General features: G+C 36.2%; 1 protein-coding gene across 1 annotated transcript in view; it reads right to left on the bottom strand.

The window, feature by feature from the left end:
• Positions 1–14,450, bottom strand: part of DNAH14 (dynein, axonemal, heavy chain 14) — a 376,195-nt gene that overhangs the window by 324,055 nt on the left and 37,690 nt on the right. The window contains exons 4-6 of the mRNA XM_010852937.1: positions 13,339–13,469; positions 10,576–10,728; positions 9,417–9,529 (exon numbers count right to left, since the gene is read on the bottom strand). Of these exons, the coding sequence (XP_010851239.1) occupies positions 9,417–9,529; positions 10,576–10,728; positions 13,339–13,469 (397 nt within the window). The remainder of the gene's footprint in view (positions 1–9,416; positions 9,530–10,575; positions 10,729–13,338; positions 13,470–14,450) is intronic.

The following is a 14,450-nucleotide window of genomic DNA, read 5'->3' as shown; positions in this document are numbered from 1 at the left end:
GACTTAGCAGCAGCAGCAGCAGCAGAGGACCTCAGACACCTAAAGGGACAAGAAAGATCCCCACGTAACTGGGTAAGACAAAAGAAAGAAGAAGGGAAAAGGAAAAGGAGGGGAAGTGGATTGGGACCTGTGCTCCTGGGGGGAGCTGAAGGAAAGAAGAGGTTTCAGCATGCAAGAAAGCCCTCTTACTGGTGGGGAGATCAGCTAGGACAGCTTTGAGGGCTGGGAGGAGAGCACAGCAACCAGTCTGTGGTGGCAGAACAGAGTGAAACCTACACAGGTTGGAGCCACAGCTCTGCGTGCCCCAGCCTGAGACATGTGTCTGCCAGTGCAGACAAAGCATAGGTACTGGACTGTGGGGTTTGATGAGCAGACCTCGGGAAAGGACTGCTGTTGGCTGTGAGGAGACAGTCAAAGGGGTGGGGGAGAGTTGCTCTTCAACCAGAAATGCTCACGCAGAAAGAAAGCCTGTAGAGCCACAGAAGTGAGGTGCCATTGCTGAATGAAGCACAAAGTGTGAGGCTGCCATTGCAGCCCCTCTTCCCATGCACCAGCCCCTGCCTCCCTGGACACTAGAAAAGGATCCTGCCAGGGCTGGCTCTCTTTGTGCTTGTGACTGCCATCTCCCCCACCCCCTGCCCCTGCACTCCACTGCCACTGGCAGGCTCAGATGCTCCAGGGAAGTCTGAGGCACAGATGCCCGTAGGTGGTCCTCATGCAGAAGTGGGGCTGAAACCACAGCTGAGACATAGGAGCTGTGAAACTAAGGAAAATGAGCTGAAACCTCTCCTTACAACAGTACAGATAGCAGATTTACACACCTGTGATAGGTTTTATAAACTCAGCACCTGCGGAACATCTGAATGATCAACAAGTGATCCCATAATACACAGAAATCTCCTGTATTCCTATACACTAACAAAACCTATCAGAAAATGAAATTAAGAAAACAATCCCATTTATCATTACATCAAGGCTTCCCAGGTGGCTCAGCAGTAAAGAATCCACCTGCAGGAGATGGTTTCAATGTCTGGGTCAGGAAGATCCCCTGGAGGAGGAAATGGCAACCCACTCCAGTATTCTTTCATGGAAAATCCCATGGATGATAGAGGAGCCTGGCAGGCTATAGTCCATGTGGTTGTGAAGAATCAGACACAACTAAGTGAGCATGCACACACCATTGCATCAAAAAGAATAAAACACCAAGAAGATACCAACTGAAGGAGGCAAAAGACCTGTACTCTAAAACTATAAGAAGCTAATGAAAGAAACTGAAGATGACACAGACAGAAAGACATACTGTGCCCCTGAATTGGAAGAATCAACACTGTCAAAATGACTATAATACCCAAGGTAATCTACAGATTCAATGCAATCTCTACCAAATTACCAATGGCGTTTTTTATAAAACTAGAACAAACATTTTTTTAATTTGTATGGAAACACAAAAAACCTCAAAAAGCAACATAAGCTTGAGAAAAAAATAACAGAGCTGGAGGACTCAGGCTCCCTGACTTTACACTATACTATTATATAAAACTACAATATTCAAAATAGTATGGTATTGGCACAAATATAGAAACATAGATTAGTGGAACAGCATAAAGAGCTCAGAAATAAATTCAAGTACTCAAAGTCAATTAATCTATAATAAAGAGGCAAGAATTTATAATGCAGAAAAGATAGACTCTTCAATAAGTGATACTCAGCAAATTGGACAGCAGCATGTAAAAGAAATAAATTAGAACATTTTCTAACACCATATACAAATATAATGGATTAAAGAACTAATGTTAAGACCATATACCATAGAACTACCAGAGGAAAAGAAGACATAAACAAGACATTCTTTGACAGAAATTACAGCAATTTCTTTTAGATACACCTCCTAAAGAAAAGGAAATAAAAGCAAAAGTAAACAGATGAGATCTAATTAAACTTAAAAGGTTTTGCACAGCAAAGGAAACCACTGACAAAACAAAAGGACAACCTACTGAATGGGAGAAAATATTTGCCAATGATATGACCAATCAAGGAATTTAATATCCAACATATATAAACAACTATACATCTCAACATCAAAGAAAAGATTAAAAAATGGGCAGAAGAATTGAACACTTTTCCAAAGAGGAAATGCAGACAGCCAATGGGTACATGAAAAGATGCTCAACATTGCTAATGATCAGGGAACTGCAAATCAAAAACACAATGAGATTTTTACCTCATATCTGTCAGAAGTGCTATCATCAAAAACAACAAGTGGAACAAATGTTGGCAAGGATATGGAGAAAAGAGAGCCCTTGTACACTGTTTATGGGAATGTAAATTAATACAATCACCATGGAAAAGTGTGGAGGTCCCTCAAAGCAGTAAAAATAGATCTACCATATGACCACTCTTGATTACATATCCAAAAAAAACAAAAACACTAATTCAGCAAGATACAGGCACCTCAATGTTCATAGCAGCATTATTTACAATTGTGAAATTATGGCAGCAAACTCAGGGTCCATCAACAGATGAATGGATAAAAAGATGTGGATTACACTTACACACACACACACACACACACAATGGACTACTAATCAGTCATAAAAAGGTATTAAATTTTGTCATTTGCAGCAACACGCATGGACTTGGAAGCCATTAAGCTACATAAAATGTCAAACAAAGAAAGACAAATACTCTATAATATCACTTATATGTGGAATCTATATAACCCAGTAGTGAATATAACAAAAAAGAAGACGACTCACAGGTACAGAAATGAACTATATGAACTACTGGCTACCAGTAGGGAGGTAGCAATATAGGGGTTGGGGAGTAGAGGTAAAAGCTATCGCATGTAAGATAGGCTCAAGATGTACTTACTGTACAATACTGAGAACACAGTCAATATTTTTAACAATTGTAAATGGAAAACAATCTTTAAAAATTGCATAAAAATATAAGATTTTTAAAATTTAAGATAATACATGTCATTTTGATATTATTTAATCCTTATGTTTTTAAAATATGCATTGGTACTTTTAAAAGCTCAAAGAATCTACATCAAAAGGAATGGAAGTTTCCCTGATGATTATTCATCATCCTTAGTTTTCACACATGAAATAAACATGCTCAATTGTTAAAAAATTTCCCTTAACTTCTCTAAATGAACACTGCCACCTATTTTATGCACTTGTGAAACTGTCTAGTGCTTTATCACAATCTCAGTAGTTTTTCCATCTTGATGAAAACAGTCATTCTTAAACAAACACTGAAATGTGATTCTTATTTGTCAAAGTGAGATTCCTGATGTAGTTGATGAGTCAGTGGGGAGGCAAAATGGCAGGGCTAAGACTGCCCAGGAGACAAATAGCCAGCCAGTCTTAGTGACATCATTAGCTGATTTTGAATCAAAGAAGACAGACGGGAGCTATTCGAGCAGTTCAAAAAGAATCTGGTGATGTCGTTTAAATAGAAATGACACCTGGAAATCAGAAATGGCCTGAGGCCCTGGAAAGCCAAAATGCTTCAGACAAATCTAGCAACTTGACCTTAAATCAGGCTCCAAAGACACATAAACAAGATCTTACCTCACTCTAATCCAGACACATAGAGTCATGCTACCTCAGGATGCTAGAAGACACCTGGAAACCCAGATGAATCATAGGGGAACCCACTGATGGTATAATGAGTATATGCACCAAGCCATAGAAATTAATACTTCAGAAAGTTTCATGAGGTAAAAAGGCAATAATGATGCTAAAGTCATCATTGCACTGTATATACAGCATCACCAGCCTAAGTCATTACTGTTTTCATATTTATCTTTTTTTTCTATTTGAAACATAACTTATTACAGTATTAGTGGTAAATATGTTAAAAATCAAAATTAAAAAATCAAATGAACCCAGAAGTTTGAAGTTGACTAAAACTTAACATATTTTTCTTAACATCAATAAAGAAAACCAATCATTTTGACTGTGGACTTATTGATGCCAAATGTCATATAAAAAGATGATTCTTATCCCAGTTCCAACTGGATATCCAAATTCTAATCAATGAAACTTATTTAGGGCAGAATAGACCCTGAGAACTTATTACAAGGCAAGGATAACAGTAATGGAGAAGGAAATGGCAACCCACTCCAGTATTCTTGCCTGGAGAATCCCATTCACAGAGGAACCTGATGGGTTGCAGAGAGTCAGACTCAACTTAGCGACTAAACACAAGGATAACAGTGGAAACTTCAAGATTACAGTTTAAATAAATAGATATAGAAAGTAATGTCCCAGATAATATCATAAACTAATAAATCTAGAATCAGAAACTTCTAGCTTCACTAATAGTACCTAATACAGGGAAGTAACTATTACACATATTCTTGAAAAGAAGCTTCTCAGAATTGTTAATCATCTCCACTGTATGTGCCTTCGGTTCCAAACAGTAACAAAATCAGCTTCATTTTCTGCCAACCTCTTCAGTGCTTCAGGGACAGCATTACTACCTTTGATTATACATTAAACTTATTCCTGACTAAAAAGTGTTGAACTTGCTATATTGTCTGCCTGGAACTCCTTTCTCTCAAGACCCCACATGGATGTCTCCTCTACACCACATAGAGGTCTCTACTTAAAAACATCTCTGACAATCTTATCTAAAGTAGTAACACACATATACACACACATCTCTGTTTTATTATCTTTCTAGTCCTTATCACTATCTGAAATTATCTTACTTATTCAATATCTATCTTTCTTCATTAGAATATAAATTCTATAGGTAAAGAGACATTGCATAATTTTCCCCAGGTGGATCTCCAGTGCCCAAAACAGAAAAACAGAGCAAATACATAATAAATACTTGTTCACTATATGACTAACTTCTCTGCCATAAGATCCATTCACTTCTCTTACTGAAAAGTTACCAGGTTCTTAGTTATTTCAACTATTTACTATATTAAGTGTAGCTATTTAAAATATTATCTATTTATTTCCTTAGCACACAGTAAAATGCACAAAAAGGAAAACATTAAGGATGAAACAAAATTTTATAAAACTAGGTTTCAGTTCAGTCGCTCAGTCGTGTCCAACTCTTTGCGACCCCATGAAGTGCAGCACGTCAGTCCTCCCTGTCCATCACCAACTCCCAGAGTTCACTCAAAGTCATGTCCACTGAGTCAGTGTGATGCCATCCAGCCATCACCGACTTGATGATCAGCCTCTGTCATTCCCTTCTCCTCCTGCCCCCAATCCCTCCCAGCATCAGAATCTTTTCCAATGAGTCAACTCTTCTTATGAGGTGGCCAAAGTACTGGACTTTCAGCTTTAGCATCATTCCTTCCAAAGAATACCCAGGACTGATCTCCTTTATAATGGACTGGTTGGATCTCCTTGCAGTCCAAGGAACTCTCAAGAGTCTTCGCCAATACCACAGTTCAAAAGCATCAATTCTTCAGTGCTGAGCTTTCTTTATAGTCCAACTCTCACATCCATACATGACTACTGGAAAAACCATAGCCTTGACTAGATGGACCTTTGTTGGCAAAGTAATGTCTCTGCTTTTTAATATGCTATCTAGGTTGGTCATAACTTTCCTTCCAAGGAGTAAGCGCTTTTTAATTTCATGGCTGCAACCACCATCTGTGGTGATTTTGGAGCCCAGAAAAATGAAGTCTGACACTGTTTCCCCATCTATTTCCCATGAAGTCATGGGACCAGATGCCATGATCTTAGTTTTCTGAATGTTGAGCTTTAAGCCAACTTTTTCACTCTCCTCTTTCACTTTCATCAAGAGGCTTTTTAGTTGCTCTTCACTTTCTGCCGTAAGGGTGGTGTCATCTGCATATCTGAGGTTATTGATATTTCTCCTGGCAATCTTGATTCAGCTTGTTCTTCTTCCAGCCCAGAGTTTCTCATGATGTACTCTGCATATAAGTTAAATAACCAGGGTGACAATATACAGCCTTGACGTACTCCTTTTTCTATTTGGAACCAGTCTGTTGTTCCATGTCCAGTTCTAACTGTTGCTTCCTGACCTGCATAAACCGGGTATACACACTGAAAAATCAGCATTCTGGGACTACTTTGTGAAAGTAGTACTATTCTGTTCAAAGAGCCTCAGGAATCCTGATACTATGTAATGTAATATGTAATTTAATGTAACTAGTTGTTGCTCAGTCACTTAGTTGTTTCTATTTGTGATCCCATGGACTGCAGCATGCCGGGCTTCCCTGTCCTTCACATCTCCCAGAGCTTGCTCAAACTCATGTCCATTGAGTCGGTGATGCCATCCAACTATCTTGTCCTCTTTTGTTTCCTTCTCCTCCTGCCTTCTATCTTTCCCAGCATTAGGGTCTTTTCCAATAAGCTGGCTCTTCTCATCAGGTGGCTAAATTATTGAAACTTCAGCTTAGCTACAGTGCTTCCAATGAATATTCAGGGTTGATCTCCTTTAGGATAGACTGGTTTGATCTCCCTTACTCTCAAGAGTCTTCTCCAGTACCACAGTTCGAAAGCATCAATTCTTCAGCGCTCAGCCTTCTTGATGGTCCAACTCTCACATCTATACATGACTACTGGAAAAACCATAGCTTTGACTATACAGACTTTTGTTGCCAAAGTAAAATCTCTGCTTTTTCATATGCTGTCTAGGTTTGTCATGGAGCTTCCCTGGTGGCTCACACCATAATCTCCCTGCAATGCAAGAGACCCAGGTTCGATCCCTGGGTTGGGACAATACCCTGGAGAAGGAAATGGCAACCTACTTCAGTATTCTTGCCTGGAGAATCCCATGGATGGAGAAGCCTGGTGGGCCCATAGAGTTGCAGAGAGTTGTACATGACTGAAGTGACTTTGCATGCAGCTGGTTTGTCATTGCCTTTCTTCCAAGCTATCACTGGAGCTATCACTGGAGAAGGGAATGGCAAACTACTTCAGCATTCTTGTCTTGAGAACCCCATGAACAGTATGAAAAGGCAAAAAGATATAACACTGAAAGATGAACTCCCCAAGTTGGTAGGTGCCCAATATGCTACTGGAGAAGAGCGGAAAAACAGCTCCAGAAGGAATGAAAATGCTGAGCCAAAGCCAAAACAACGACCAGTTGTGGATGCATCTGGTGGTGAAAGTAAAACCGGATGCTGTAAAGAACATATTGCATAGGAACCTACAAGGTTATATCCATGAATCAAGGTAAACTGGAAGTGGTCAAACAGGAGATGGCAAGAGTGAAGACTGACATTTTAGCAATCAGTGAATTAAAATGGACCGGAATGGGTAAATTTAATTCAGGTGACCATTATATTTACTACTGTGGGCAAGAATCCCTTAGAAGAAATGGAGAAGCCCTCAGAGTCAACAAGAAAGTCCAAAATGCAGTACTTGGGTGCAATCTTAAAAACAACAGAATGATCTCTGTTCATTTCCAAGGCAAACTATTCAGTATCAAAGTAATTCAAGTCTATGCCTCAACCACTAATGTTGAAGAAGCTGAACAGTTCTATGAAGACCTATAAGATCTTCTAGAACTAACACCAAAAAAAGATGTCCTTTTCATCATAGGGGACTGGAATGCAAAAGTAGGAAGTCAAGAGATACCTGAAGTAACATGAAAGCTTGGCCTTGGAGTACAAAATGAAGCAGGACAAAGGCTAACAAAGTTTTGGTAAGAGAATGCACTGGTCATAGCAGACATCCTCTTCCAACAACACAAGAGAAGACTCTACACATGGACATCACCAGATGGTCAATACCAAAATCAGACTGATTGTATTCTTTGCAGCCGAAGACGGAGAAGCTCTATACGACAGTCAGCAAAAACAAGACCCAGAGCTGACTGTGCTCAGATCATGAATTCCTAATTGCAAAATTCAGACTACAACTGAAGTAAGTAGGGAAAACCACCAGGCCATTCAGGTATGACCTAAATCAAATCCCTTATGATTATACAGTGGAAGTGACAAATAGATTCAAGGGATTAGATCTGACAGAGTGCCTGAAGAACTATGGACAGAGGTTCGTAACAATGCACAGGAGGCCCTGATCAAAACCATCCTCAAGATAAAGAAATGCAAAACGATTGCCTGAGGAGGCCTTACAATTAGCTGAGAAAAGAAGAGAAGCTAAAGGCAAAGGAGAAAAGGAAATATATACCCATTTGAATGCAGTGTTCCGAAGAACAGCAAGGAGAGACAAGAAAGCTTTCCTAAGTGAAAAATATCAAAGAAATAGAGAAAAACAATAGAAAGACTAGAGAACACTTCAAGAAAATTAGCGATACCATGGGAACATTTCATGCAAAGATGGGTACAATAAAGGAGAGAAATGGTATGGACCTAACAGAAGCAGAAGATACTGAGAAGAGGTGGCAACAATACACAGAAGAACTATACATAAAAGAGCTTAATGACCCAGATATCCATGATGGTGTGAGTACTCACCTAGAGCCAGACATCCTGGAGTGTGAAGTCAAGTGGGCCCTAGGAAGCACTACTACAAACAAAGCTAGTGGAGGTGATAGAATTCCAGCTGAGCTATTTCAAATCCTAAAAGATGCTGCTGCTGAAGTGCTGCACTCAATATGCCAGCAAATTTGGAAAACTCAGCAGTGGCCACAGGACTAGAAAAGGTTTTCATTCCAGTCCCAAAGAAGGGCAATGCCAAATGTAACTTGTAACTAGATAAATTTTTAAATGACCTTAAATTAAAAAGCTCTCCACCTCCCTAATTCTGTTTTACTTTCCTTTATACCATTTCGTCTCCACCTGACATGTTACGTTTTCATGTGTTCTTTTTATTATTTCTCATGCACTATAATCTGGGATTCCCTGGTGACTCAAGACAGTAAAGAATTTGTCTCCAATGTGGGAGACCCAGGTTGGATCCATCAGTTGGGAAGATCCCCTGGGGAAAGGAATGACAACTCACTCCAGTACTCTTCCCTGGAGAATTCCATGGAAGAGGAGCCCAGAGGGCTACAGTCCATGGAGTCACAAAGAGTCATACATGACTAGCGACTAACACAAATACACACACACTATAATCTACATTCTTTTGAGAGTAAGACAATTCCTTGGTTGGTTCAATACATTATTCCCAGCATCTAGAATAATGTCTGGTTCTTAGCAGACTTTCATAAATATTCATTTAATGAATAAATGCATGAAAATCAAAAGGTAAGTTAATTATAATTTAAGTTTGCTTGAATATAAAATATCTTTTTCTTAAAGTATTTATCCATAAAGGTTAAGAGTTTTAATACTTAAATGAGTACATTTCTCTTATCTAAAAAATTGTTATGATATACACTATTTCCTCTGTAATTCCCCATGTATATTGCATTACTGTAGTAGAACCCAGATGTTATCCAGGCAATTGCAATTTCACCAGGATCACACTACAAATAATTGGTTTCATGTTCATTCATCTCACCGAAAATTGGAAAATATCTTGAATTGCTGTAATAAATAGTAACATCTTCTTTCTAGTAGCCATTCCAAAGTAGGTATAAGTTCTATTTCTTCTTCACCACCTATTTTAGTAACCTGCATATATAAAGGACAAAACATGACTCAACTTTCTTAAAAAACCATGCACTATATTCAGGAAATTACAAAAAGCTGTATTTGGCTCATAGCTAGTTGCCTTTATAGTAAGCTTTTTCTGTAACTGACCTCTGCCACTTCATCTACACTCAAACTTGATTTCCCTTCACAAATAACCATTACTTTGAATCTCATAATTTTTACATTTTCTATAAAATATTTATGAACTTAATTTTAACTACATGGATGCAACAGTTTCTAAGTGCATAATAATCCCAATCTCCAGATAATCCCATTTTGACATTCAAAAAACAAGATATGCTTCCTCTCTTCCCAAGAGTATCTCTCCCCCATCTAAATGTAATATTTTCTTAAATTTCTTTCATAAATAAAAGTTGCCTATATCAACACATATGCATTTATATGCATGTTTTTATTTATTTAGAAGTTGTTCATTCCACTTTCAATTGATGATACATGTTTGAGGTATTTCCATATCTGCACAGTCTACTACTTCATTTACATTTACATGCCCATGTACATCTAAGAGTTTAGTTAGGAGAATGAAAGGGCAGAAAAAGTCAGATAGACATTAAACAAATGATGGAAACAAATTAATTGTGTACTTACAACTTGTGGTAAATATCAAGGTTTTCTCTAAGAGTATAATATGGAAATTTCTAGATCTGGGAATGAAGTTTCTGAAAAATCTGAGAAAATACTCTACTTTTATTATTACAATACTTACTATGCCAGCAAATGCCTGTTTTCTAGTTCTTCTTTTAATAAATTACACTAAATATTAAAAAAACACCTGAGAGGTAAAAAAAAATTCTTAAAATTGAATCCTCAAACATAAAATTCTACAAAAAAGAAAAAAAGTCACTATTAAATAACTCGCTCAAGGAGGCTCTTAAACATAAACTGTTACTCAAATGACCAGATTTGTCTGAAACCCCAAAAGATGAATTTGTCTAATTATGTTATAAAATGAATGATTTTTCCATTATGATTCTGAAATTTTTAAAAATCCTTGTAAATATTACCTTTGAGATAAATGAAGCAGTAATAATCCAAAATTCTTTGCAATGTCTAGCTCTGTGGGCAGACACTACATAAAGATCATATGGATTATAAAGAGCTTTAGGATTTTTTCGAAGGAGGCAATATATAAATTCTCCATCATCTTTCAAAGGTTCCTGAGGTTGAAAAAAATGTAATTAACGTGACCAAATTAAGTAATAAAATGGTTAAACAGATTATTCAATAAGCTGAAACAATTTTAACATAGATTAAAATAAGAAGGGAACCCAAAGTCAATGCTCTGTGACAACCTCGATGGATGGTGTGGGAAAGGAAGTGAGGGGGTGTTCAACAGGGAGGGGACACATGTATACCTATAGTCGATTCATTCTGATGTACAGCAGAAACTATCACAGTACTGTAAAGTAATTATCGTCAAATTAAAAATAAATAAATAAAAAAGAATAGTATCACTGAATGAAGCTAACATGAAATTGTGTCTATGCAAAGCTCAATAAAATCACTCTTCTTAAAGATTGAAGGTATTTAATTTTCATTCTTATAATGTGGTGATAAAACATCCATGAGAATTGATCTATATACTTACTAACGTGCTTATTAACCTGAAGAACTTGATGATACACCTAGTTTTCACATCTCTTAAATTTGAGATTAAAGCTTGATCATTTTAATCTCATTTAAATTGATACAGAAATTAATTAAAAGTTAGGTAATTTGAGAAAAGTCATAAAGTCAGGAAGTAGCAAAGTAAGGATCTGAATGCAACTCTGATTCTAAATCCACATTCTGAGCTATTGCAATATATTAAACATCACTTCCTTACTTACCTGGCATTATTGAGAAATCATTCATTCTACATTAAGCAAAAATTTTAAAAGAAATTTATTTATTTCAGTTTTGAAACTTTTAACTTTGCTGACAAAAATTCTACATCAAAGTCAATCAGTCTTTTTGAAAAGCTAAATTTTATTATAAAAAGAATTTAGTAACTGAACAATTTCTAACTACTGTAATTTAAAATCTTAGATTCAGTTTTAATTTAAAAAAGGTTTTCTTCCTTGAAGACACTGTTCTTCTCAACTGTCTCAGCTGTTTTTCTTTTTTCTTATTTTGACGTCTGATATAATGTGCTCTTAAAAACCTTAATAAACAACCTTAAAAACTGTAAATAAAATGAAATAATAAACTCTGGGTAATGACTTATATATTACATGAACTTTGTTACAGTTATTTGACTGCTTGAGGCATTTCTACTCTAAATTACATCTCCAAAAAGTTAAGATTACTAGAAATTTAGTGTAGATACAATTATTCTAGGTGGATCATATATGTAATTAAATAATCTAATTACAGAAGCAGAATAATAATATGTTCCAATTATTCTTTTTCAATTAAAAACAAGTGTTACTTTTTATATTCTCAATCCTTTCTCCACATACAAATGAAACATATCCTATCAGAGAGTCCATAGAGAGCTTATGATAGTAAACTCATGTACAGCTATGTTTTTTTAAACTACCATGCCCACTATCTGCCAGATACCATGCCACATGCATTATCTCATTGAATTTTCATAGCTCTCTACAGTAAGCACTACTATCTCTACTTCAAGGTCCAAGATACTAAAGCTCAGGGAAGTTAGGAACTTGCCCAAAATAACATAATGAGTGTATAGTGATTCAAAACTAGGTGAATCTGATTCCATCATGCATGTATTTTACATTAATGCTGCCTCTGAATAATAATCAAAAGACCATTTATCCTCATGGGAACATTCTAGAGCAGAGATGTATACCTGTGGCGGATTCATTTTGATATTTGGCAAAACTAATACAATTATGTAAAGTTTAAAAATAAAATAAAATTTAAAAAATAAAAAAAAAGTAAATGAAAAAAAAGAAAACTATGGCTAAGTCCAGATGTCCAATTCTTAAATAATTTTTTTCAGCCATGCTCATTCTATACACTATCGCTACTGTTCCACTATAATGACAGAATTAAGTAACTAGAACAGAAACCATATAGTCTGAAAAGCTTAAAATATTTATTATCTGGGTCTTTCCAAATAAATTTTGCTGACCCTTGGTCTAGAACAGTGGTTCTCAACTGTGCATCAGAATCACCCAGAAAGCTTAATAAAATACAGATGTCTGGGCTCCAACTTTAGAGTTTTAGATTCAGAAGGTCAAGGGTGAAGATGAAAATACATGTTTCTAATATTCTGAAAGCTGTTTCTGATGCTGCTTGCCTGGGGGTTGCACTTTGAGAATTCCTGAACTAAAAGTAGGAAGAGATGATCCTATTCCATCTTAGATCACCTGTCATAAAGGAGGTCACAGGAGGAAGATCTTACTTCTAATCATAGCTTCGACCTTTAGTCATGTGACCTTGGACAAGATAAAATCTCTCTGAGGAGGCTGCTGGGTAAGAAAAAAATACAAAAGGTAAGAAAAAAGAGGAGACAGAAAATCAGTACCAGGAGTAGGAGAGTAAGAAGGATAGAATGCTACAAAGTATTAATACATCAGGATTTCTTTGTAAATCACAAAAAACTAATCAACATCTGTTCATCAGTCTTTAAATAAGTGAAATGAAGTTACATCAAACATTTTTTGTAAACAATTACTATAAAACAACGATTGCAATTTGATTAATGTAATGATGTCTGATTTTGACAGAATATCTAAAATGAAGGAAACAAAGATTTACATATAGCTTTTAAATTTTAATTTTTATACTAAAAACTGAACAAAATAGAATAATACCTTTAGAAGTATCTTCTGAGTTGCAGTTTTGAAACATCTGTATTCCAAACTGTGCCGTGGTAATACTGTTTGCCAACCAAGTTTTTCTCTTAGTTTAATAATATGACGTACCACATCATCATCATTTGGTTCTAGTTTAGAAGGTAAAAAATCCAATATCCAATATAAATGCAAATATGGACATTACTTAAGGATAATGTTAAATATTTATACATAGAGAAAAATTTAAATGGTTACATACTTACAATTTACACATTGTATAATTGAAAGAAAATCCAGCTTAAAATTCAATTTTAACAGCAGCTAGAAAGGAGGAATAATATTTTTCTGTTTAAGAAAGATATTTCAAAAGACAATTCCACAATTAGACAACTAGCAAGAGAAGATACCAGGAACAGGAGCTAGTTGAGTGTTTTCTTACGTGGAGGCAACAGGATCAGAAAAGTAGGGATGGCTAAGTGAGATGGAAAGAATTCTTCCTAGAATTCATCCAACAGACACCTCTCAGACCTCATCCTTCTTGAAATCTTAGCAGCTGACAATTCTCTTCTTCTTGAAACATTCTCTTTTCTTGGTTTTTATTCACCATGCTTTATATATTGTTCTCTTAGCACTTAAAAGCCATGCTGACAAAACTTACAATGCTAAGAAGTAGTTCAAGATACCTGGTCCTCCAGAAATCACACAGTTTCTTTGCTAGGAATTAAATGATACTTCAGCTATTGTATAAAACAGTGTCAGGACTAGAATATGGCATATCATATTAACCACTAACCAATGGCATATCATAAATAACCATTTCTCTGATAATATTTTGTTCCCTAGGCACCTAATCTATTTCACCCTAGTCTGAGCCTTGTAAGTTGCTTATACATGGAAATACATTAATAATAAGAATATTTTATATCTAACATTAGGTATAAAACAGAGAAAGGGAGGCACTGAAAATTAGTAAGGAGATGACACAAATTACGTATGTCTAATCAAGAGGATATATAATATTACATACTTAGATATTAACATATTATACGTATCTGTAGAAACCAAAGTAATGTGGTGTTGGAATAGGAAAAGCAAAACAGGTCAGTAGAAAAGATTCAGTTCAGCTCAGT

The sequence above is a fragment of the Bison bison genome, unplaced genomic scaffold (assembly GCF_000754665.1).
Source record: "Bison bison bison isolate TAMUID 2011002044 unplaced genomic scaffold, Bison_UMD1.0 scf7180017864317, whole genome shotgun sequence".
NCBI classification, from domain to species: domain Eukaryota; kingdom Metazoa; phylum Chordata; class Mammalia; order Artiodactyla; family Bovidae; genus Bison; species Bison bison.
The sequence above is the reverse complement of the archived record's forward strand: the minus strand, read 5'-3'. Positions and strand labels throughout refer to the sequence as shown.